This window comes from Rissa tridactyla, chromosome 16 (assembly GCF_028500815.1).
Source record: "Rissa tridactyla isolate bRisTri1 chromosome 16, bRisTri1.patW.cur.20221130, whole genome shotgun sequence".
In the NCBI taxonomy this organism is placed as follows: Eukaryota; Metazoa; Chordata; class Aves; order Charadriiformes; family Laridae; genus Rissa; species Rissa tridactyla.
The window spans coordinates 5,149,674-5,174,526 of NC_071481.1; the positions used below are offsets into that span (position 1 = coordinate 5,149,674).

The 24,853-nt window shown below is 47.3% G+C and overlaps 2 protein-coding genes across 3 annotated transcripts; one reads left to right on the top strand and one right to left on the bottom strand.

The window, feature by feature from the left end:
* Window positions 1-879: 879 nt before the first annotated feature.
* Window positions 880-11,525, top strand: SLC2A5 (solute carrier family 2 member 5). 2 transcript variants are annotated; one of them, XM_054222667.1, is made up of 12 exons: window positions 880-1,021; window positions 2,641-2,739; window positions 3,160-3,320; window positions 3,814-3,938; window positions 5,606-5,758; window positions 5,836-5,961; window positions 6,254-6,441; window positions 6,839-6,949; window positions 7,441-7,542; window positions 7,955-8,030; window positions 9,164-9,291; window positions 9,941-11,516. In XM_054222667.1, exons 1-12 carry the CDS (start codon window positions 965-967, stop codon window positions 10,172-10,174), a joined length of 1,560 nt encoding a protein of 519 aa, XP_054078642.1. In that variant the 5' UTR covers window positions 880-964; the 3' UTR covers window positions 10,175-11,516. The 2 variants fall into 2 exon arrangements, with proteins under 2 accessions (XP_054078642.1, XP_054078643.1); XM_054222668.1 differs by lacking the exons at window positions 880-1,021; window positions 2,641-2,739; window positions 3,160-3,320 and adding an exon at window positions 5,153-5,210 and having other exon boundaries at window positions 3,874-3,938; window positions 9,941-11,525.
* Window positions 11,526-12,151: 626 nt separating this feature from the next.
* CA6 (carbonic anhydrase 6) lies at window positions 12,152-23,371 on the bottom strand. Its single transcript, XM_054222679.1, has 9 exons — window positions 23,341-23,371; window positions 21,152-21,334; window positions 16,805-16,953; window positions 16,313-16,408; window positions 15,698-15,764; window positions 15,262-15,419; window positions 13,986-14,109; window positions 13,332-13,430; window positions 12,152-12,798 (listed from the first exon to the last, which is right to left on the bottom strand). The coding sequence occupies exons 2-9, from the start codon at window positions 21,171-21,173 to the stop codon at window positions 12,152-12,154; spliced, it is 1,362 nt and encodes a 453-aa protein (XP_054078654.1). The 5' UTR covers window positions 21,174-21,334; window positions 23,341-23,371.
* Window positions 23,372-24,853: the final 1,482 nt, after the last annotated feature.

The following is a 24,853-nucleotide window of genomic DNA, read 5'->3' on the forward strand; positions in this document are numbered from 1 at the left end:
AGAGGGTGCGTGTTTGGTTTTTTTTTTTTAGTTGGCTGTTAAAGGCAGGTGCACCAGTAACAATAAGGTTTGGTTCCAGTTTCTCTGATTGCTGGAGGTATCTGTGAACTTTGCATTTCTCTGTGATAAACTCCACAAATTGTAGTTGACTATTAACCAAGTCCTGTACTGTTCAAAGCAGTCTCATAGTGTAGGAGGTTAATAATAAGCCTGAAACCACATGGTGTACCTTGTGTGTTGAGGGGAAAGCAACATGCTTTCGTGGAAAGAGTGTTCTGCGCACCGTCAAACCCACGGATCTGAGAGGATGAAGCTGCTCTCTGAGCAGATTGGTCCGTGCGAGGTGGGACAATGAGCAGTATTTCAGCCCAAAGGCAGACACGCAATTTGTGGCTGCAGGAGGGTTAACGCTGTTCGGTTTTGTGGCTGTGGCCATGGCAAACACCCTCTCTGCTGCTGAGGATGCTCCCACAGAATGGCCCCTTTCCACCAGAATGTCACAGTTGCCGGGTGGCCTCTTCAGCTGCACCGTCCACCCATCAGCTGCAGGGGGAAGGAGCGGTGGCTCTATTGCTATCGACTGGTCTTGTCCAGATGCGTATAGCTGGGGGAAAAGAGCTCGTTTAGCACATTTTGCGATATGTCTGCCCCTTCTAGTTGGAGACGTGAGCCTGTTTCCCCTGTAGCTGGGCGGCATCTCTGGTTTGAGTCAAGATTTGGCGAAAGAGCTGACCCAGCGGCAACAGAGTTTAACAAAAAAAAGAAAGAGAAGCCACGAGGCAGTCACGCAGAGAAGGGGAATGGTCAGATGACAACTTTCTTCGGCTGATAGAGCTTGTCGTTTATTGGATGTTTTCTGAAAAGTCACAGAGGCGGGTTTTCCATGCAGGGCGTTTCTGTCCCCTGTGTTGTCTGTTTTGGCTATAAAAGCCTGTTACTCGGCATCTGCGGTTAAAACACCAAAATGAAGTTGAAAGGAGAGAAGCGGGAGAGCTCCGACTGCGATGAAGGTTCAAAGGGGGTAAGTATGCCAGGCTCCGCGCTTACAACTTTGGCCTCCTACAGAGATGCAGGGCAAGCTGTTTGAGATCGGCAGGTACTTGGAAGGGAAGGAGAAGACTGACGTCTTTTTGGCTACCACATCCGCAACTGATCTCCCAGGGAGAGCAGAGGCACCTGTGTTCTTAAGCCCCGTTTATGTTTGTCTGCAGCGCAGTCTTGTGCTGAGTCTCCTGGTTTTCTCTATCTGCAGCTGACTGACCATGTCACTTCTGGGTGACTTTCCCCTTCCCTGTGTGAGTTTTCTTTCCTACGCTCTAATCGGTTCCAGGCAGCAGGTGCTTCTGGATGGGGGCTGCCTTTACAGCAGCGTTTTTTTGTGGGATCTTGCACAATGCAATGCTCGTGTATGCCAGAGGTTTTCCTAAAAGTACTGAGCGTGAATAATTAACACCAGCGGCTCTTTTGAGCTCCTGGGATTTGTGTAACGAGAGCAAGGCAGCCTGCTTGTCGTCACAACGCCAGAATGTCAACAGTCTATTCCTAGAAAACGTAGCTGGAAGCCTCAGCTTCCTCCTGATCCTTGCTCTGAGATCGACTTGAATTTTGACCTGCAGTGCCTTAAACTTTGCAGACCTCTGGAGGTGAGCTGCTAGAGGCCCTGAGGAATAGAAGGAATATAAGGAGTACCAGCAGCTTTTTGGACAGATATTTAATTAGGGAAATGACATATCCTTCACGTGGAACCTGGAGTTGAATGTTGGGATGTAAGACCTTGCAGACATTAAGGCTAATGACGGTGACAAAAAATTACATGTGTCTGAATGAAAAATTACTTTATTGACATAGCAGCAATGAGATATATTAGTGGGCTATTAAAAAAAATATAAAAAAAAAAATCCCCAAAACCTCAGTCACCACAGTAGGGCCAGCCTGAGGACTGAATAGAAGCGAAATTGTTGCGAAAAGCGAGTTGGTTGTAGCCCTGAGGAGTGTGTACCCACAAACGTGGCTGATGTTTGATCCTACTCCAGATGGCAATTTCGCCCTTCTGTTTAACTGCAGAGGCTGCTCTTACAGCCCCCAGCCGAGCCCTCCCTCAGCCTCTTGGATAAATTCTAATTGGCTTCAATGGCGATCGAATTAGATCCATAAACAGCTTGATCCTGAAATGTGGGAGGCAGAACAAGCCAGCATGTGAAAGCAGAGCAAATAAACAGGAAAGAGATTTTGCCGCTTTGTGCAAAATCTTTTCCTTTTAAAGCTTTCCTCTGCCAATATCCTGTGTTATTTCACTAACCAATTTGCATGTTGGAGAAAAGAATAATTGCGTACAACTTTTTCCCTGCGGGGTGGTATTTTAAGCATGATAACTTAAAAACTATTCACCACCCAAATGATCCATCAATAGCGGGAAAGAGTAGAATGAATTACTGTAATGACTATGTGCAAATCAAGCAGAACAAAATGATTTATAACGAAAACAACCCATTGGACTTTCTTTATACAGTAGCGTGAATTGAACAACACAGAAGGCAAGTCTTAGGGTTATTTCATTATTTTTACTGAGTGTTGTTTATGCCTAAAAGCCAAACCTGCTTCTAAGGTGGTGTTTGTGTGTGGCTTTTTTCCCCTCTGCAGAAAATGACGTTTTTGCTTGCGCTGGTAGCACTGATATCTGCGTTTGGATCTTCTTTCCAGTACGGGTACAATGTGTCCGTCATCAATTCTCCAGCCCCGGTAGGTCGGACCCCAGGAGCAGGTTTACAAACAAAAGGAGGCAGGGGTGTAACAGAAGGTTCTGGGTGGGCAGGTGCTTGTGCTCCTCCATGCTCTGAATCACCAGGCACCTGGTGAAAAGTGGTTCCCCAGCAAAGGAGAGGTGGGTGTTCAGCTGTTTGGACTTTGCCCAGCAGGGATGGGGCACGAGGAATGCCTTCGCTTCTGGAAACCAGGCTAATCCTATAAGGCAGGATAACTTGTAGGAACGGTTTTCTAGTGCAGGCTTCTCCACCCCTCTCTTGCATTCATTTTCCAACTCGGCCATTCTGGTTTTTATCAAGGCATTTGTGTAAAGCTTTATGGCTTTTGATGTTAATTAGCTCTTACAGCATGAAAATTTTACTGACTGCGCTAAACATGCTCTGTATTTCTTTCCAGTACATGCAAGACTTCTACAACAGAACCTACTTCAACAGGACTGGAGTGCCTATGGACAGTGGCTTCCAGACATTGCTCTGGTCCCTTACTGTGTCCATGTATCCTCTGGGTGGCTTGTTTGGGTCCCTCATGGTGTGGCCTATGGTCAACAATTGTGGCCGGTACGTGACAGTGGTGTTTAACATCCTTCACCAACAGTTCGCTGGGTTCAGACAAGACTTGCCTCACTGGTCACTCCAGCCTGCCGAGCCCCTCAGGAGCCTGACTGTGTCACACGCACCTTGATTGCACGGCAGATGGGCTGGTGATTAGTTGCCGGACTCGGCAATACCGGCTGCCTCCCACACATAGAAGAATTTATATGGATTTAGTATAGTCAAGGCCAGGCTGTACGCTGGGCGCTGAGCCAGGTGGAGAGCAACGATGACAGTTCTGGGCTGGGGGCTAAGAGCGGGTTTCCTGAGAAACTGCAGTTCTTTCTTGAAGCCTTCATTCCCTGCAGGAAAAATGGGTCAATCACCATTTTCTCTTTGATTAGTCTTTGGGATGGTGATTCATTTGAGTTTTGGATAGTATAACACAGAGGGGATCTACCCGCTCCTGGGGCCTTAGAAGAAATCACCGGAATCTGTCTCCTTCTCTATTGCTTTGCAGAAAGGGCACTTTGCTGATAAATAACCTCTTCTCCATTACTGCTGCAATCCTTATGGGAACCTCAGAGATAGCAAAAACCTTTGAAGTAATCATCCTTTCACGTGTTATCATGGGAATATATGCTGGTAAGTGAGAGGTTGGATGGTGAAAGGAGAGCAATAAACGTATTCTTGGCTGTGTGAAGGGGTTTTTTTATTCTCGTGACAGATGGTTTTACAGGTAGCACATTTCAGCCATACATCTGCATAACAATGCTGTACTTGAGTAACAGTTGTCATCTGCATGTCGCGGAACTGCTAAAGTAGTAAACTCTGGCAGTGAGACTGGAAATTAAGATGTACAGAGGAGATGTGTGTCTGTAGATGCAGCTATCCTCTGTAATAAGCATCTGCTAGGCGCTGGAGCTCCAACAGCCAGAAAACCTGATGATGATAATCTGTTTTTTCAGACAGCTTAAAGCAGATAGCCTAGCTTTTTTTTTTCTTTTTTCTTCTTTTTTTTTTTTTTTTTGCTTTTTAACATAATCAGAAATAGAATAATCCTTCTAATTTAACATAATCAGAAATAGAGTAATCCTTCTAAGTCAAAATCATTGGAGGCAATGCCAGATCCAATAATCCAATTCTGGAACTGCCTGTTCTTCCTGAAGGAGAAAAACTTTAAAAGGGAGAGTGAAGGGTTCAGAGCCTCCGGGTTTATGGCAAAGGCAGTGGGAAGCCAAGGAAAAGGGTGTATGTGAGTTGCTGGTATAAGCGGCTGTATTAGAGCTACAGTAACATGGAACAAACAGCGTGGCTGGGTACCCCGTGCAGTACCGGACGGAGTGCATGCAGAGCAGGGTGATAACGATCCTAACAGCACTTAGGCTCAATTAATTGGCTTTGGGCTGGGTGAGACTGACATGCTCCACGGTTAATTAGTGAGTTGGGGTAGCCTGTAAAGATAAAATGAGAAAACAGGAACCTGACGTAGGAAAACAACTTCATCTGACGTAGGAAAGCAACTTGCAGCAGGCGCGGTTGGTGAGCTAAGGCAGAGGAGTTACAGCGTTCCAACGGGTCTGCTCTGGCTTTTGACTCTCCTAAGCCTGGCAGCTGCTCTTAGCACTGCTTCTCTGAATAAATACTAAGGGACCTGTTAACTGTGATCCCTCTTTCCAGTTATTTATAACTCATAAAGGAATCTGGACTGGCTGTCCTGAGTTGCCCTTGACAGCTTGACCTCGCTTGAACAGTGGCCGCCGTGCCCGGGGAGGGAAACTGAACACACAGCACCTCGTGAGATTATTCTATGTTTTCTAGTTGCTTTAGGACTGACTTCCACACCTTTTGGCTTTCAGATAATAGCTTGATTACCTTCGTAACTCCAAGCTCCTGGAGGCTAGGATCTTTAGAAATGTAAGATCAGTGTCTCGCGTGGTCACTTGACTCCGGGAGTTTGGGTTTTGAATGCTAAGATTTACAGCATAAGCACGGCAGCTGACAGCTCTCCGGGGTTACTGTGGGTAACCATGCAATGTTCCTCAAATAACCCGTGTCCTTAATGTCTATTAAAATAGAAATACTTATTCCAGCATGCTACTTCCAAGAGATCTCAAACCAGCAATGCTGTCTGCAAAATGTTACTAAGCGTTTCTAAAAGCCAGCAAGAAATCACATCCCTCCACCCTCCCATCGGCTTGTTTGGATACTGATTTCTTTTCTTTGGTCTTGCACAGGGGGAAAAGGAATCTTACTGGGGAGTGTGCTGACATCAGGCAGCTGCATGTCTAACTTTGTTCTCTAACTACTAGGTCTGGCTTCCAATGTGGTTCCCATGTTCCTTGGAGAAATATCCCCCAAAAATCTGAGAGGTGCTATGGGGATAGTACCCCAGCTCTTTATCAGCATTGGGATCCTTGTAGCTCAGATCTTTGGTCTCAGCAGCATCCTTGGGAACGTCGAAGGTAAAGCTCAGGACTTTTCTGTGGGCTCCACTGGGGAAAGATTTCTCCTAGTTGTCATCTTGTCTCACTTGTTGCAGGCTGGCCCGTGCTGCTGGGGCTCACTGGGATCCCATCACTAATTCAGCTCCTCATATTGCCCTTCTTCCCTGAGAGTCCCAGATATCTGCTGTTACAAAAGGGCAACGAAGAGGAGGCACGACAAGGTACAGTAGCATCCTTTAATGAAAGGGGAGGTGGAATGGGATAGATCTGACTGTCAGACGTGACTGAGAGCAGCCAACAGTGAAGCGAGTGTGAAATTCTTCGTTGGCATGTTGCTGGAGGATGGAATTCCTGCGACATTGCTCCTTTCTCTGCATATGTGAATCCCTGACTTCCCACCACAGAAGCGCTGCTGCCCGTGGTTTATATATTGTTCTGTCTCGATTGGAAGCAGGAGAGCTTGCTGTAGACCTGCTCTCTAGGGTCCATAACTCTTCTTCCTCTCCCAACTAGCTCTGCAGAGGCTGAGAGGCTGGGATGATGTGGATGATGAGATAGAAGAAATGCGCCAAGAAGACCAGTCAGAAAAGGAAGAAGGACATTTTACTGTACTCAGCCTGTGCACCTTCAGAGGCTTGCGATGGCAGCTCATCTCTATCATTGTCATGATGATGGGCCAGCAGCTCTCTGGGGTTAATGCGGTGAGTGGGAAGGCATGTGGGAAAGGGCAGCGGGGTGAGTAACAAAGGGATGGATGATGTGGGGCAGTGCCAACACAGGAGCTAGAACCTAGGACGCAGGAGTACCCCTTCATCAGAGGCACTGGTTCTGCATCATGTTGTGGTGGGTTGACCCTGGCCAGTACCAAATCCAGTACACACATGTACTAGATACAGAGTCAAGCTGTCCTGTTAAGGATAGCTTGGATGTTTTTAGGGTAAGGTGCTAGTACCTGGATCCAAACACCGATGTCTCCAAAAATGAAAGAATTCAGTTCTTAGCCTTCTGTGCACCAGTTCCAGGATGTAAAAGCAGCCAAAATGGGATTCTCGTGTTCTGCCTTTAGCCACATAGAAACCTAGCTCTGGTTTTCTGCAGGTCTTCTACTATGCGGACAGAATATTCCAGTCGGCCGGTGTGGATGGCAACAACGTTCAATATGTCACTGTGTCGATAGGTGCCATCAACGTCGTCATGACGTTACTTGCTGTAAGTTTCTGTTGGGGCTCTTTGAGCTCTAGCTTGTCCCATCTCCCCTGTCCATCACTGTTGAAATTAGGTTGTGTTATTTACACATACTGTGATGCGCGTTGCGCAGTAGACGCCCTGCAGTGTCCCTTGGCCGAAGGCAGCTATGTTCACCAAAGTGATTAATCATGCTGATTTCTCATGCGCCTCAGAAGCTTTCCATCTCTGGTCTCCAGGCTGATCTGCCCTCCTCTTGCTCTCCAGTGTTGCCATGCGGGGTGTCCATGCAGTTCCTGCTGGGACTGGGTACTGCAGGATGGCCTGCCTATTCTCTCGGTGTTACATCCAGCTTTTTGCTGTTCCTGGGTGATTTCATGCCCACAATCCATCGGTAGACGGTAGAAATTCCACTGAATTTCATAAAAGCTGAGGACTACCTTAATAAATTTTGCTGGAAAAAGAAGTGCTGTTCCCCAGGCGTCTGGTCTCTCACCCTCTTCTGTCTCTTTCAGGTTTTCATCGTGGAATCCCTGGGGAGGAGAGTCCTTCTCCTTGCTGGCTTTGGGTTGTGCTGTGTCTCCTGTGCAGTGTTAACATTGGCCCTCAATCTCCAGGTGTGTAGTTGAATGGCCGGGGTGATCCTACCCATGCCTTTCTGGACCTTCCAGGGAACAGGCCAGTGGTATATTTTGAAGTTGCTTCCACACCCTGCCAGGGAGGGAGGGGACCGTATGAAAGGTCTCTGTGCTTTTATATCTACCTAGATTAGACCCAGGAAACTCTGTGATACTGCTTGTCTGAATACTACTTCTAGTACGTCATGTTCATTAAACCTGTTGCATCCATTTGTTGGAGGTGAGGATCACACTCAGGCTATGATTTTTGTGGCTAGGCATGGACGTGTCTGGCAATAGAGGGTGACATTGGCTTTAGAATGTCTTCGAACCTTACTGCAAATAGTGCCTTTAATGTGCTGGTGATGTTCAGATAGGAACCACATCTAACCGGTGATTAAACTCTTCACAGACCACTGTCTCATGGATGTCTTACCTCAGCATAGTGTGCGTCATTGTGTACATCATCGGACATGCTATCGGAGCCAGTAAGTACGCACAGCCTAGTCCAATCCCCTCCACAGGCTGGGTTAAGCCGAGTGCTATGCTGAATTTAAAATCAAAAGCTTTGTGGAGCTGATCTAAGGAGATCTAATTTCTTCTCGTTGTGGCTGTGCACCTCGCTGATTGTCAGCAGCTCCAGTGATTTGTGGGCTGTGCCCCTGAGGCAGGGGAGCATCTGGCTTTGAAGAGAAAAAGCAAAGGCACAATTGTGCCTGTCACTGAGAGCCCCCCAGCAATATCTGGAGCAAAACTATGCTGAGATAGTGAGCGCTACCGACTGGGCAGAGACCTTTTATCCCTAGGCAACAAATCAAATTAGAAGCAACTGAAATTATATATGTGGCCCTGCAGATCACTTGGCAGAAAGGAGATGCGCAGATAGATGCGGGTATTGGAAAGGCTTTGTCCTGACTCATCTTCTCTCTCAGCACGGTAGAGTTGTCTGTTGAGCTTGGAAAGCCCCGCCAGACCCTCGCTGGATGCAGCAATGTGGTTTTGAAATTCCTACGGAGGTTTCACTGGCAGATGGAATTACATCTACATACTTTCTGCTTATGCCATGGGTCAGATTCAAGTGCCGGGGGCAGGGAGGTCGCTGGAGGGAGACCACCAGGCCAGCTGGACCAGTGGCCTGACCCTGTTAATGAGAACACGGTCTGATTCTGCTCAACGATACCACGGGGCGGCAGTACAGGGCAGGGGCCTGGGGGCTTGTCCCACCAGTCATTTTTCCAACATCTGCACGTGGTGGGGTGTTTCTCTGTTTTTCTCTTTTTCAAGAAGCAATCAAGAAGCAGCTTAGTTGCTGCTCACAGGGTGCTCTCTGGAGACGCAGTTCGTGTTTATCAACTTTATTTTACAATTTGTGCAGGGGATGGATTCATGGTTAAGGTGCAGCCATAGGAGAGAAGAGGTTGATTGCTGTGTGTGAGCATAGGAAAGTCATTTAGTTGCCCTGGCTTTTTTTTTATTTAATCCCTTCCTTGATTTATTGGGTATTTCTATACACTAGCAGTTTAGAAACCATTGCCTGCCACTGAAATGAATAGTGTAATCTAGGAATTCGGGGGCGGGGGGGATTGCCTTTGGGATTTCTGAATATGTAACTACCTTCCAGGTCCAATTCCCTTTCTGCTGATCACGGAGATGTTCCTGCAGTCATCCCGGCCTGCTGCGTTCATGGTGGGTGGGTCTGTGCACTGGATATGCAACTTCACCGTGGGACTTGTGTTCCTCTACATGGAGGTAAGATGCGATCACACGACAGGACGAGACTTCGGCCTAAAATTAGTATCTTCACCCCTGTGTTCTTACAGAGAGCCTTTTTAATCCTGAGAGCTGTAAATGCCCAAGCTGGTTCCCAATACCTCTATGCAGGATTATATATTAAGGGCAAGAAACAGATGTTAATCAGCATTCTTTTATCAGTCTGTTGCACATGCTTCAAAAGAAAGCAGTTATTTTTTTCAGGTGAACGTCTGATCCTGAATTCAGGAGCATGGAAAAGATTGCAAATTCCCCATCTTCCATTTTAGACAATTTTAGCTTTTGATCTCGAGGTCACCAGTTCAAACTGATCCCCACCAGTAGTGACCCATGAGTTCCTACAGTTGCCAATTTTTGGCCCGGGCAAAGGGAGCTGGTGAATTTAGTTTGATTTATGTAACAGACCCTTGCCTTCCTTTTCCAGTAAATCCATGGTGGCTTCATAAATCCACAGTGGTGGTGTGAGAAGACCACCCCTGACTTCTAGTCATTCAACTTAAGATACGTGCCCATCACCGTGGCTGCTTTTTTTTATAGCTATTGCAGGGTTCAGCATGTCCAAATCATGTAATGTATGCAACTGGAGTATTCCTCTGATCCCTGCTCTGTCGTCTTTTGTTGCCCCTAGGCTGGACTGGGGGCCTACAGCTTCCTCATCTTCTGTGCCATCTGCCTCGCCACTATAGTTTACATCTTCATTATTGTTCCTGAGACGAAGAACAAAACCTTCATGGAAATCAACAGGATCATGGCCAAGAGGAACAAGGTGGAGATTCAGGGTGACAAAGAAAAGCTTAAGGATTTCCACACTGTCCCAGGCGGGCAGACAGAGAAGAAAGAATTCGCCAGCATTGAGCTGTGACCCAGCTCAGTGACACAAGCCGGCACTTGGACTGGGTTTTGGTCAGTCACATGCAAGGAGTGCACTATATTCCTCTGAGGAACTGCCATTCATGTGTTTGAGGGTCCAGCATGAGTGATGCCAGGCCTTTGGCACTCTGGGGTGGAGAGAGCCTTATTTGTTCTGAGGTACTTTGTTAAATGGGTTGATAATGGCATTTATCCTGTCAACTCTTGTCCTTTGTGTGCTTCAAATGACCGCTAAACTGGAAATGCACATCACTATAATCTCACCCCCTCCCTGCTCACCCAGCTCTCTCCTTCAGATCAAACCTAGTCCTCAACTGTTGCTGCTGAGTCCTTCCGAAGCCTTATTCTTGAGGTTAGGAGTCATCCGTCCAGCTGATGCTTATTCACTACCGATTTATACCCATTTTTTTGACTGGTACTCTAGTCTTTGAGCTGTTTAGCTCATTTCACTCCCTAGTGTTTACATTTCAGTTGCCAAAGAGCAAGTCGCTCTCTTAATCCTTTAATAACCCCCATATCCCTACTCTGTACACATGAGCCAGTTGGAGCTCATTCGTCCCAGAGACACGTGGTGTTGAACCCAGTAAGAACCTCCCAGCTGCATTGCAGGGATCAAATCCGGGCTGATTCTGTGCAGTGGGCTACAGGTTGGAGCCTGTGTTTGCAAACGTGTCCAAACTTGTCTTCAGCTTCTCGCATTGAGTTGCTTAAATTTAGTATTTGAAATAACTCAGTTCTCAGGTACTTGAAACAACTTGAAAAAGTCATCAAATGATTTAGAGCTTGGTCCTTCTACAGGTTTCTGGTTGTGTCCCCTATGGGGGCACCATTCCACCTGAAGGCTGATTTTGTTTGGAAAAGCTGAGTCTGAAGAACTGGTGCTGACTCTCAGAAGAAAGTAAAGTGCACACTGATAAAACCCGAGGATTTCTTAAAGTATTTTTTAATTTAATGGGTTGGGGGGTTAATTATGGCATAATTTAACATGGGGAAATTAAATTTAATTAATTGTTATGAGGACTGCTTCCCTCTGTTTTGAAAAAAGCAGAATTGTTGAACAGCCTGGCATGGATTTTGTTGTTGATGGAGATAGCCCTTCGCATGGTTTATTTTAATGTTAGAAGAAGAGTTTTATACCTGCCCTCAAACTTGTGATGTATACGTGTTGAAAAAGAAGCTGTTTCTGTGCTTGGTGTCTACATCCATTTACAGAAAGGAAGGCATGCCACTGATGAAAGCACAATGATTGCATAGGACCACACTGTCCTGCCAAGGGCTTTATGTACCCTGTCCTGTACAATACATCTGTAGGGTGGGGATTTGATGGTGAGAAATGGGGATTTGATGGTGAGAAGTGGGAGGTAGGATGCATGCAGGGAAGACTGTGAGAAATTGAGGCTTGGTGAAGGATGTGAGAGATATTTTTACTGGGACGGTGGTGAGGCACTGGAGCAGGTTGCCCAGGGAGGTCATGGCTGCCCCATCCCTGGAGGTGTTCAAGGCCAGGTTGGAGGGGGCTTGGAGCAACCTGGGCTGGTGGGAGGTGTCCCTGCCCAGGGCTGGGGGAGGGGACTGTGTGATCTTTAAGGTCCCTTCCAACTCAAACCATTCTATGATTCTATATGTCACTTGAGAAAGTGGCTCCGTTGACCAAAGAGAGTGGCTCTTTGGCATGTAGGAAGATCTATGTATGGTGACCTAAGTCAAACTCCTGGGAAGGATGTGACAGCACAAGGTGTTGGACTCTGCCAAGTTCCGCTCTATTCTTTGCCTCTCTCCCACTGATGGAGGCTTTGCTCCCGTGTACCTACTTGGAAAAATGACCTGGAGCACTAGCGGGTGCATAGTGAGCCTATACAAAGCAGAAGGAGAAACAAGCAAATCATCTAAGGTTTTCTTAGTTTCCCCAGCAGTTTGGGTTCTTCTGCTGCCTTAAAAAAAAAAAAAAAAAAAAAAAAAATAGTTGGGGTCACTGACAGCTGGTGTCAGACTCCAGAACCACCCCTCCCAAGAGGGTCATGGAGGTTTCTCCCCATGCTATGATATCTCCCTTCAGTTGCCCTGGTTTGCACAGTGCAAGTGCCCGAACATCTGCAGGACTGAGAACTTGGCTCCACAGGTTCACATGAGTCATCCATCCTGCAAAACCATTGGAGAACGTCCCAAGAAGAGTGTCTCTATCTTTCCCAAGGACAAGCGTCCCTCCAGCCTGGCTCACGTACCCCTTCTGGATACTCTTTGCTTTACCAGCTGCTCCATTGAGCCATAAATTTGCCATTCCAGACTGGGAGGCCCATGCCATGCAGTAGTGCAGCCAGTCTTGTGCCTTGTGGTACAGGGGGAAGCTGATGAAATGGCCTCCTATCCATAGTCCCACATCTGTGCCTACGGTCATCACTAGCTCGTTATCCCTCTCCTGTGTGGAGTAGGAAAGAACAGTCTGAGTGCCAGTGTGCTGGGCTTTTGTCCAGAAACATAAGGTGAAGGCTTGGAGAGACATATCATGGCGAGGATGAACGTTGACAAAACTCTCAATGTTTTCCACAGGGAAGTAGAAAGCTGGAAAAGTGCTGGATTTAATACCTGAAATAACCAAAAAGCCAGCTGTTACATTTCCTGCTGTGTTTATAAATCAGCCCACATCCGAAAGAATATACCCATAGGAACGGGCAGGGCTGTGGCAGTCTTGAGCCACAGTAGCTGGCATGTGTTGTACCAACGGCGGGGGGGGGTGTGTTGAACTGATGAAAACTTTAGCTCCTGTACTCAATTGTTTGGGAAAAATCACTTCCCCCTCCCCTCCCTCTTTTCTCATCTTGTGTAAAATAGAGATGATGATTGTTTATCCTAGGGGAACTGTGAGCTTAAATCCCTCACTGTTTGTAAAAACGTGTTTATATGTTTCAGGAGAAAATGATGGTGTCACTTCTTTCAGAAGAAAGTCGCGGCGAGAGTAGCCAGATTAGAGCTAGCTTTAATGATGCCGTAGTTGAAGCATTTCCATCAGCAGGCCTAGATGTGGGACAAAATTCTACCTGCACGTATCCGTACCAAACCTGTTAATGATTTAGGCCATCAAGGACAGTAGGGCATGGGCTCTCCATCCTTGGAAGGTAAGCTGGACTCAAGAATAGATGTGTGTTTCTCACCTGTGTGGCTCACTCCATTCAGCAACTCTCTCTTCACGTCTTGGAGCTGCATCTGGATTTGTTCCAGCCTGAGGCTGAATTCTTCTGGATGGCATTGTTCTAGAGCAATCAGACAGCTGAACTTACAGGAGGCCAGGACCTGCACATGGTCGATTTTCTGCTTTCTAGTTTGTTGAAGGTCCGGGGGAAAACTTTTGTTTTAAAATGCAGTGTCTCACCTCCGTATGGTGCCTGGCTGACCAGCCACGCCAGAGCGGTTTCTGCAATGGTGAGTGTACCTCACCTGTACGGATGGAGACGCACCTGAACCCAGTATTCTTGCGTGGTGTCAGGTAGCACCACTCATCCTGGGAGAGCTGTGTGACCCCCTTGCAGTTAAAGCAAGGGGCTGGCGGGTGTGTGACACCGCTGCAGCCAAACAAGGGGCTGGCACACAACCTACAGCCACCACTGCGCCGTTAGAAGCAAGATGTATTGGCAAGGGCCAAAGAGGAACGTGGGCCACCTCCACCTGCTGTGCAGGGACACTGCTGCTCCTGGGAGAGGCGAGCCCCACCATGCCCTAGCTTAAGTGTCTTCGACATAGCTCCTTCCATACAAGTTTCTTGTCCCTCCTGGGGGAAAGCCGGGATCCTCGCTGCTGGCTGCCCTTACCTCGGGTGAGTTTGGCGCTGAAGGAGGACTCCACCACCCGCCCGTTGAGGGGCTGAGCGTGCCGGTAGTCGTTGCGCAGCGTCCTGTTTTGCCAGTCCAGCAAGGTGTTCTCCAGGAGGCTGATCTGTGGGCGATGCAGGCTTATTATGGAGGGGAATGGGAACAACAGCTTTGCCTGGGAGTGCAGCGCAGATCCTGCAGCTCGGGATTTAAACAGAGTAATTTGTTCTAGAGGAACCCACAGCGTCTCTTGCTGAGCATTAGCAGAAGGAAAGGAACAGAACACGAGGGCTCTTACCAGCTAATTCAGGATAAAGAAATTTTGCCCGAAGGCAGTTTTTAACATCTGCATGATGATATGCATGGATGGAGATTTTGCTGCTATCCTGTAGCACATTGTTTTCTCACAAGTGCCTGCTAGCCCTCCCCCTGCCAAAAAGAGTATTTCTTTTTCAAATAAGAACACGCTGTGATCCCCCACTACTGCAGTCTCCGCTTCATCTTGTTCTTCTCCTAGGAAAAAAAAACATTTCTAATGCTTCGCTCTTATTAAGGAAGATGAATCACTCTGCAGGATTCAACAGTCAGATTATTACTTTTTCCTGCTAAAGCCTTTGTCCTGCCAAGGCAGGCAGAGAGGAGAGAAGGGGATCTTGCCATGGGACACTATTCAATTGCTGGGACAAGTGGGGTTGTACAGGGGACCACAAGGTCCTCTGTAATGCCTCCGCTGGAGCCTGGACAGACCCTCTCCTGTCACGGAGCAACTCATGGCTGGCACTCCTGAAATGGTGGGATCCAGCTGCACAACGTCAGTGCAGACGAGAAAAAACCTGAAACAGTCTTCTAAAAACGTGCCAATTATTTTGTCGTTATTTTAACATTATAAAAGGCTCTTTTACGGTTTGTAGGGGTGGGGGTTGGACACTCCTGCAGCAGTTTTTTGCCTTGCTGATTCTGCCTGGTCTCTTGTTTTTATAGTGCTTCAGGATGGTTGAGCTTACCTGAGCAGAGCGCTTTGTTATCGCTCACCAGACCTCAGGTAAACTGCTGCTATACAAAAACCGGCCCTTGCTGTGGTGTAGCATCACTGTGCCGTTGCAGTCCCCTGTAATTCCAGTTGCTTAGGAGTCTATCCCAAAAGCTCTATGTGAGAAATGCCCTACTAGATCCTCTGTTCCCAAAATCACTGTAGGACAGAAAAGGAAACTTGCGTGGAAAGGTGAAGTGTGGAGGAAAGAGAAACTGCTCTGTCTGGCAAACAGCCATCACTTACCTGTGTGTGTGACAGGACAATGGGAGAATGAAAGATGGTCCAGATCACGCTCTCGGAGCAAGGCGGGGTTGTTAGTGAGCCCTGGTACCTGTAGAAGTGTGAGAGGTTTTCTGGCAGCATGGCTTGGACATCCAGAGAGAAGAGCTTTGTTGATTGACCTCAAAAGGAAGCAGAGAGGCAATATATTAATAATTAATGGGGAACAAAGAGGAAGATGAGAGTGGTGTCAGAGCTGGGGTTGGCAAATCACTGCCATAGAATCACAGAATAGTTTGGGTTGGAGGGGACCTTTAAAGGCATGAAGTTGTGCGTGGCTGAGGCTGCTTGGCCACGTAACTGCAAGCAAAGCAGCAACAAAACGTCTGTCCCCAGACCCAGTACGTATGTACAGGATTTGAGAATATCCAGGACGGAGAAAGGCATTTCCAGGTCTTACCTGCAAACCTGATTTTTGCCAGTTTGGAAATGAATTCACTGTAGTAGGTATTCTCGAAGTGTCCATCCTAAACACAGCATAGAAACTTGAACAAAAGGTTAGTGACCTGCCTGTCCTTTTACACTACTAATGAGCTTGGGGGACTAATTGATGAATTGGGAGACAAAGAGAACAGATACTATTGCAGATCTCGATAGGCTGGACAATCCCAGGCATGATAAGGTATGTACACGTAGATCTCGGGTAGAATAGTGAACTATAAGGATCCTTTTTCACCCCTTCTAAATCCCCACAAAATCAAGTATTCCCACTGGCAAATCAGAGCAAGGCCTTGAGGAACAGCAGGGAAAATCTGTACAGATGATAATCCATCTGTACTTATGGGGTAAATTTTTCTGGGGCTCCCAGGTCATACTGGCTGGTACTGTGTCAACCCCAGATGGCATATGGAAAGAATGGTCCTGCTACAGCACAGCTTCCTCAAACCGGTGGCAGGCGTCATCTCTTAGGATAGATGAGCACAGCGAGTACAGGCTGCTTGTGCCTGGGCGGCGATCTTGGTACAACCAGCAATCACAGGCTGGCCTTGCTCCGCAGCCTGGGCGACAAACCTACCGCATACAGGAAGGCGAGCACAGCCAATCCGTTTGGTTTGTCTTTGGCTTCTTCAAAGCTTGCGTAGTCAGCTGAGTTGTAATGGACAATGTGCAGCTGTCAGAAGAGAGACAGGGTCATTTAGCAAGAAGTGATAAATGGCTTCCTCGGTGCTCTAAAGGACCCAATGGGAGATTCACCATGCCAATTCCTGCTGGTTGTGCCTCCCAGCGCAGCCAAATAGACCTTTAGTTTAATAGGTTTGTGATGAATGTGGAGGAATAACTCCATCTTTGAAGGATGTTAGTGCTATTGCAACGGCTTTTAGTCTTCTGTGCCAGCACCCTCAGGTTCAGCCCTTGCGTAGCACCAACCACCTGCACTTCTGGGAGCCCCATTTCTCCCGCTTGCTTCTGCATTCCTTCCTGCAGGCTTTGTGGGCTTCAGCATCCCATTTCCCCATTGCCAGCCTTGCAACGCGCCCTCCCTCCACCCCGCTCCATTCGCACGTACCTCTGCGAAGTATCTCATCCCGTCTATGGTGTGTTCGGAGCCGCTGGTCTCCAGGTCCAGGCCGCCCCAGTGCAGATGCATCTGTACAGCTGTGTAGAGGCCTGGGAGCCCTCTGGAGATGTGCATGGTGGGTGGCAAATCAATCTGAACTGAAAAAAAACCAGGATTGGAGTCAGTAAGGGGTGCAGCCTTGCCCATTCCTGTAGCTGCACTGACAGCGCCTTGTGCTTTCTGCCAAGAAAACCCTCTCAGAAATAAGCTGGCACAGTCATGTTCTGGGAAATAACTCCAGTGTGCGAAGAAAACCACTGAAGCTTAAACTTAGGTGTGCATAAAATCTTTCCTGACCTCAGGCTTGTGCACCACAAAGATGACTGGGCGCTAGCTGTGTCTGCAGACTTTTTTTCGTCTGTTTCTTTCCCCTTAGGCACTAATAAAAGTGCTTTAATGCTCATCTCTCTCCTAGCACATCACATCTTGCAGGGCTCTGCACAGATTTGTTAACGACTTAATTTCCACGGAAGAAAAGGGGGATAGAAATCAACAAAGTGACTGGCCTTATCTAACCTGTCATCAGAATTTCCAGTACTCTGGACTTTGTATTTTCTAGGAACCGGTGTGCCAGGCCAGAGCCCTGAAAATTTGAAAAAAGCTGCCTTGATGCTTGAAGGATTTGTAGAGACAAATCTCTTCGCTTCTCCTTGCCAAGGAGTATTCACAAAGAGACTATGAAACATTTGTCTTCCTGCTAATGCACTGCCACAAATCATGTATTATGTTAATAAATATGCCCAACCTAGGAGTGAAAATGGAGAATTGCCTCATCCTAATGAAAGCCTAAAAATAGCAACTCTCCTTGCAAAATGGAGCACAGTATATACGATTCATTAGTCATAGTTTGGGTTTGTGAGAAGTTTCTTTTGGTTTTAAACTGTTTACAGACAGACAACGTGAAAACATGTTTCTTTAATATCCCAAAGAGTGTAGAGTGGGGGGAAAAAAACCCATCTACCTTACCTTTTACGGAAGATCTCTGCTGACTGCCTTCTGTAATTACGGTTATTTACCTCAAGTACCTCACTATGGTTTCTACATTGTGTAAAAGCAGCCAGAGAACTGTGCTCTGAGTTTACGGGAAGCTTAACCCTTCCGTAAGATATTTTATGCAAATACTTTGCTGAAAGCATATGAAGGTAGGAAACAGCCCGGTTTTCTTCTACTTTTCACCCACGTAAAGTGTGTGTGGAAAGTGTGAGTGCTCTGAGATGGAAGTGCCTTACTCTGGCTTCCCTCTGGTTTTGCCAGGCAGTGGGAAATCCGCTGGGATTCTGAGCTCCGGGGAGACCTTAGAGCTCCTTCCAGTACCTGAAGGGGCCTACAAGAAAGCTGGGGAGGGGCTGTTTGCAAGGGCACGGAGCCATAGGACGAGGGGCAATGGTTTAAACTAGAGCAGGGCAGGTTGAGGTTAGACATCAGGAAGAAGTTCTTTACACTGAGGGTGGTGAGACACTGGCCCAGGTTGCCCAGAGAGGTGGGGGAGGCCCCATCCCTGGAGACATTCAAGGCCAGGCTGGATGAGGCTCTGAGCGACCTGATCTAGTTACAGATGTCCCTGCTCACTGCAGGGCAGGGGGACGAGATGGCCTTTAGAGGTCCCTTCCCACCCAACACATTCTGTGATCCTAATCTGAGCACAACCATGCCATCTTCTAGCGCTTCTGCTCTGCAGTTTGGGCTCTTGTCCCTCGCTGCCTCACAGGACCCAGCACACGCGGCCAGCTTCTCTTCCCAGCTCCGGGAAATGAGTTAATGAAGGCCACAGTTGAGGTCCCAGTTCTAAGAAAAATCTCCCACCGGAGGAAATCGCACATACCCTGCATGAATGACATTTTAATCTTCCAGAGCTCTGTGTGTCCTCCCTACCTACTACAGGACTAATCCTGTTTGGGGGGCGGGGCGGAGGAAAAAAAAAGTCCAAATGCCAAATACAAAAGGCTTCATTAACCTAAGGTTACCTGTGCGAGTGCGTCTGCACAGACGTGTTAGATTGGTGCAAATTCCTTATGCAGACACTCTGCACTACTGCAAATAGGCTTTATCAGGCGGGATTAACCTGGTAATTACACAACTAGAGAGGAAGCGTAGCTGTTTCTAGGCGAGACGCTTGGTCTCCAGCGCCTGAGAGCCTGTAAGGAGAGTCCTGCTGATAAATCCATCTCCTGTCGCTTTCAGAGCTGCTAATGTGGCCCGGTGGAATATTTTCCTTAAGAGGTATTTCTACCCTGTCCCACCTCACTGAAGCCAGTAGGAACGCCTAGCCTGACCTCAGAGCTGTGAATAAGGACAGTCATTCTGCTTTGTGCTTGACTGAAGTGCCCCGCATCAGAAAATCGCTGTTTTGAGGTTAACAAAAGAACAGGAAAATACACGTGTGCAGTCAGAGATCTGAAAGCTAAACCTGCAGGAATTAATTAGTAGGCAGCCAGGGTAGCAATGCTGCCATGAGAGCGTCTAAGTGAACGCTGAGCTTGTGTGGGCGACAAACAGGAGTACTTATTCATTTTGACTTTTAGAAATACAATCACAACGGTCTCTCTCTGAAGGCAGCGTGTCTCACATCACTTCATTGCCTTGCTCTCAGTCCGTACTTCTCTCTCCGCTACAGAGGGGAAGAAAGGACTGTCGTGTGGGATTACAGAGCTACCAGTTTGGCTTCAAACACCTTCCCAAAAAAATACTCATTCCCTCCCCACTGCAGCTATTAGAAAATTCTCTCGTTGCTCATCTGTAGTCCAAACGCATTATCCTAACGGTACCAGCTGATGAATTATTTAGACAATGAATTGCAGACTGCAGGAGGGGAATCCGGGAGCTCCTAAATCATGAGCCTTGCCCTGGGACTGTGTGACCGCAGGCAAGGCTTTTGACCCGCGCTGTGCTTCAGCGCCCCGTCCCGAGACCTGAAATACAGAGCCTCTGCCTGCAAGGGAGGGATTCTCCTGTGCGTTGTACTTCGTGTGACCTACACCTACCCAAACCCCAGGTGCAAACTGGCTACTGAACTGTTCTCTATTCCTGTCACTTCTAGTTCTTGTTATTGCACAGGGGCAAAAGATGCATTTTCTGAGTGCAGAGAGGAGTCGGTATGTACCAAATACCATTCACTACTATAGTCTTTTAGTACGCTGAAAGAAAGGGTGAATCTCTAACGGTCTAGCTGGCTTTTATCCCTTTTTAATGTCTGTCAGAGAAAATATCTTGCAGAACCATAACCGCCTTTTATTTCTCTGGTTCATATATGCGTTTCTGGAGAGCTTTCCTGTGTGATTGGGGAAAACAGCAAAACTAGGAGAGCAGGAGGAGATAGCAAAGCAAAGTAAGGTGAGTATATAAAAAAAAAAAAAAAAGGAAAAAGGGTATTGTCGTGAATAGCATTTCAATCAGCTAAAATGAATAACCTGTTCCTGCACTGTCATGAGCTTGACATCCTCCCAGGACATCTGCTCAGCCAGGGAAGAAAAAACTGCCTACCCCTACGGCAAAGCTGCCTTATTCCACTGCATTTCAACCTAGGGTCACTTGCTGGCCACAAAAGGTTTGTGCTAATGTTCTAGCTACAGCAGAATGCCGAGATGAACACGCAGGAGCTGTTCCCGTATCCTGCATGCACTGGGAGAATACGTACATGAACTCATAAAGTCTCCTTTATGCCCCAAATGCAATATCATAACTGCATGCTACAGTGCCTGGGTGAAATCTCCAGAGGAGACACCACAGCCTGCTTTGTAGCGTAAACGCAGAAAGCTGTCAGGTTCAGGTGTGTCTTCCATCAGCTGTCCCAGCAGAAGGTATGTCCTTTCTCCCATTGAACTCAGCTCAGTTTGATGCACGGAAACCTGAGCTCAGCAGTGCAGGATGCGAACCAAGAGGCGTGGATAAAAGGGTTGGGTTTTCAGGGCAGCCCCACCACTAAAGAGATCTGCATCTCAAAAATGTAAGGCCTTTTCTTTGCTGCTGCTGGCCTCTTCCCTGTGCTGTTGGCTGCCAGCATCATGCATTGCCATGGAAACGGGGCACAGGAGGCCCTGGGATGCCACGTGTGCAGTGATCCGTGGCACCACACAGTGGCTCGGGGCAGAACGGGGCTGGAGGGGACAGGCAGCATTTGCTGCCTTAGAGTTCTCCTTCTGACAGAAAGGTGTCTGACAGCTAGAGCTGCTGCAGGACCAAATAACCTCCTTGAGATGTATCCCTGATTTATGATTCACACTGCTCCTTTCCCAGCAATGACTTCTTCACCAGCTCCTCGTTTCGGGTAGGTAACGAGAAGGATCCCCCCAGTCTTACCAGAGTGACCGTTGTTGGTCATCGTGAAGTCCCCTTGCAAAGGCCCATCATAACCACTCAGCTCCAGCTGCAGTAGCTGGGGGTTGTACCTCACTCTTTTCCTCTGGATGTCAATTGGAGACTGGTGTCTGCCAGCACAGCCTGCAAAGTGCTTTCCCCAGTGCTCTTCATCCAGCTCGCCTTCTGGGTGGAGGAGAAGCAAACCAGGTTATTAGGACATGGTGAGAACTGCTGTTAGCTCAGGAGAAGGAAAACGCTTCTCATTTGCCAGCAGGGCATGCCAATCCAGTTATTATAACACCAGGAGCTGCAGCAATAAAAGGTTGCTCTGCCTTCCCTAGGGTGAAAATACACATTATTCTGCCTGCAGGACAACGGTGCTGCAAAATAAGAAACCTGCACTGCAGTCAGAGCTTACTGATCGCTGGAGACTGAACCTCCAAAAAAGAGAAGCAGTGTTTATATAGAAATGGGGATTTAAATGGCTCTCAGCTGCTGAAGGCGTGGAATCGGGTTCTCAGCCAATGTGAGAGTGAACAGGACCAGGGCAATAGGTGGGCTGTCTCTGCTTAGGACCAGGAACTGGCAGCAAATTTGCTATTTTTAACTAGGGAGAGACATAACAAAAGAAGAATAGGGATGAAACGGTTTAAATAAATGGAATCTTGTGTATGTTTTCTGGGATAGGAGTGGTCTGGGGTTGCTTCGGTGTCCTGGGTGTGTTTTTTATTAACAAAACCTCCTCTCCTGAGCACAGCGCCATGCTTCTTCCTGGCACTCCCTTTTTACACACAACAAATAATGACAAAGTGATCCTTGGTGAGACAGATCCTGGCATGGAATAGGACCTGGGCGTCCCAATTTCAGGATTCGGTTGATTGCTCTGAGCTCTTGATGCCCCTAGAGGTTCCCCCTTTGACACGGGACTAGGAACTAAAGTCCCTGGCTTCACCTGCACGTGCTCATCGTCCCTGCAAGTATTTAATGCTAAAAACCTCCTGTGGTCACCTATGGAGGGAGCAAACGTGTAGGAGACCTGGCACGCTGGATGCTCTCCTTTTCCCAATGGCTCTAAGCCTCTAAACCCTAATTTGAATCTTTCCTGCAGAGGTCTGAGCGATGCTGAAACTATTAATAAGTGCTTGAACCCTTCAAGGCTATTTGCCCTCTCCATAGTGCTATATTTATGATTTTAAGCATAAGTAGAAATTTTGATTCTATCTCTGCCACGGCTGTGACTGACAATCAGTATGGAAACCTTTTCTTTTCCACCCCAGAACTGTAATATATTGATCCATGTCAGAGCCATGTCCGTCTGCGACAAACAGGGCTGGAGCTAAGGCATAATCACCGTGCGGTGCTGAACCGCCCACCTCAAATCCTGCAGAGATGGCTTGGATGGAAAGGTGATTGTTTTAAAAAGAAAATAGTTCATCGTCCTAACTTTCAAATTATTATAATTACAGCCGCATCTGGGGATTCGTTACTATTTGCCAATTCTTTTATTTTTATTTCATTTAAGCAGGTATTTGTTTCCTGACGTGGATGAAATGTGGGGGGGCTTAGGAGATGCAGACAGCCTGGCCAAAAAAAAATCCAGAGAAAACTTCCGCAAACAGCTTAGTGTCCTAATTGCAACATCACCTCTATTCAACAATGTCCTTTGTTTTAGCTTGATTCCCAGCCCACTGAAGATTGTAAGAGGACTACCATTTACTTCAATGAGCTCTGCAAACAACCCCCTGAAACTAACGAAAAATCAGATAAAACTTCACAAAATATATAAATACATAAATAAGCACTTCTCAGTGATCTGTACCGCATGGGATATGACAATAAAATAATGAGCAGGCAGTATTTAAAGCTTTTCCTTACAGGATCATCCAAAGGGCAGCTTTTATTCTAACACATTGAAAAGATTTTCCCCATTGTTTGAACCTCGTGTGTCTGCCAACTCTGACAATGCGTCCCAGCCACACAAAGGAGTGAAAAGGGGTGACACTGAAGAGAATCACTTTCAAGACACACGGGCATCAATAAAGTGGAATAAATTAGCTGCTCTGCAGAGATCTTTCACAAATGGAAAGAGAGTCAAGCCGAGTGTTGCTTCTGCGGTACAAAAAGGATGGGAGCGTCTTTAGCAAGCCGGCAGTAAGTAGCAATCCCAAAACAGCCTCATTTTTCATTACCTTTGTACGTCCAGTGCAGTAGGTGAGAGCAGCTGAGACGCAGCAGGAGCAGGTGGAACGGGGCAGCTGTGAGCCACATGTCCCTCGCTGTCCCTGCAGTTGGAACCAAGGCAGGGAGCGCATTTCTTTAAAAATCCTCAGGAAGCGTCAATACCAATTTCCTCTAGGTCCGGGCTTTCCAGCACCCATCCCGCCCTTCTCCCCCATCCAAAACAATAACAGCAAACAATGCTACAGAGACATTTTATTTGGAAAGTCAGCATTAAACGCTAAAGGCATGTTATTGATCCTCTGAACCCAAGCTGTCTGCGCAAATGGAACAGGTTTGCCCCCATGGCTCGGAGTCACGGTCTGGCCCCAGCTGATACACACTCTCTGCCCATTTTTCCTGCCCATTCAGTCCTGATGAGCAGGTAGAAAAGCTTCCTTGCAAGTACGTGTAAAACAGGCAGAAGATCTTCCTTGCAAGTACGTGTAAAACAAGACTTTGTAAGCAAAGCTACCTAACACAGCTCTCAAACGCTGCCCTGAGGTGGCCAACTCTTTCCTTCTAACACAGAGGAAGGAGCCAAGGCAGAGGGCATTTACGCGACTGGTTTACAAAAGCGCTGAGCATTCACAGCCTTATTAGAAGTCAAAATTGTAGACACTTAACTCCTTTGAAAATCAGACTTCTGAGGCCAGGTTGAAAAGTGCTCCACTCCTACAAGCCTAGCATTTCAAAGCGTTTTGCTTTCAACACCTTCCCTGCTCACTGAAAACTTAGTTTGGAATGCGTGAGATTTGCAACCTTTGGAAAATTCAGAGCTCTGAAAAACTGTTTAGACCGTTGAAAGATACAGGCACGATACAAGATGCTGAAATCCTGGTGGCTTTTTAAAAAAGAGAGAGGCATTCAAATAAAAACTAGCTGGTGTCAGGTGTCTAAATGCTCTTGCGGACTTCAGCAGCTGCTCTGTACATCTTCAGACACTTGATTTCCTTAAAAGTGTGTCCCAAGCAAATAATTGCCCGAGGTCCAGTAAAAAAAAGGTCATTCGGCAGACCAGGGAACAGAGTGCGGAACTTCTGCCTGCCTTTCTATATCCTGCTACTAGGCAAATGTCATTCCCTTTGAAAAGCCTTCTCCTCCCCCAAGAATGACACACTGCCGACAGCCCTTTCTGCCCACCAGGGCCTCTCGACCCCTAAACCCATGGTTTAATAACAAAAAGGGAGCAGAAATCTCCCCAGGAATGGAATTTTCACCTGGTGCCGAGGAGAGCTACAGCCTCCACCAAAGGCAGTACGACTTTGCTGTTGATTTCAGGTGACGGGCAGCAATATTAAACCCTTGGTGAGAAAGCTCACAGCGGTGAAATCTCAGCACTCCTGTTTGCAATGTCTCTGCCACTTGCAATAATGTTTGCAATTTTCAGCTAAGAGGTACATAATAACAGCAATTCAACAATAAGAGCCATAGGTGAGTTACGGCTTTCATGCGAAATCAGGTTTCTAGGATTAGACTGTGCTG

Bases quoted from the DNA above. Each gene is read 5' to 3' on its own strand.
- SLC2A5 (XM_054222667.1), top strand. From the start codon at position 965: ATGAAGTTGAAAGGAGAGAAGCGGGAGAGCTCCGACTGCGATGAAGGT. The intron at 6,442-6,838 runs GTGAGTGGGAAG...GGTTTTCTGCAG, and splicing joins AGCTCTCTGGGGTTAATGCG to GTCTTCTACTATGCGGACAG. The intron at 8,031-9,163 runs GTAAGTACGCAC...ACTACCTTCCAG, and splicing joins CGGACATGCTATCGGAGCCA to GTCCAATTCCCTTTCTGCTG.
- CA6 (XM_054222679.1), bottom strand. From the start codon at position 21,173: ATGACCAACAACGGTCACTCTG. The intron at 14,110-15,261 runs GTAAGTGATGGC...CATCGCCCACAG, and splicing joins TTGTCCTGTCACACACACAG to ATCAGCCTCCTGGAGAACAC. The intron at 12,799-13,331 runs GTGAGAAACACA...TAAACACAGCAG, and splicing joins GAATGGAGTGAGCCACACAG to GAAATGTAACAGCTGGCTTT.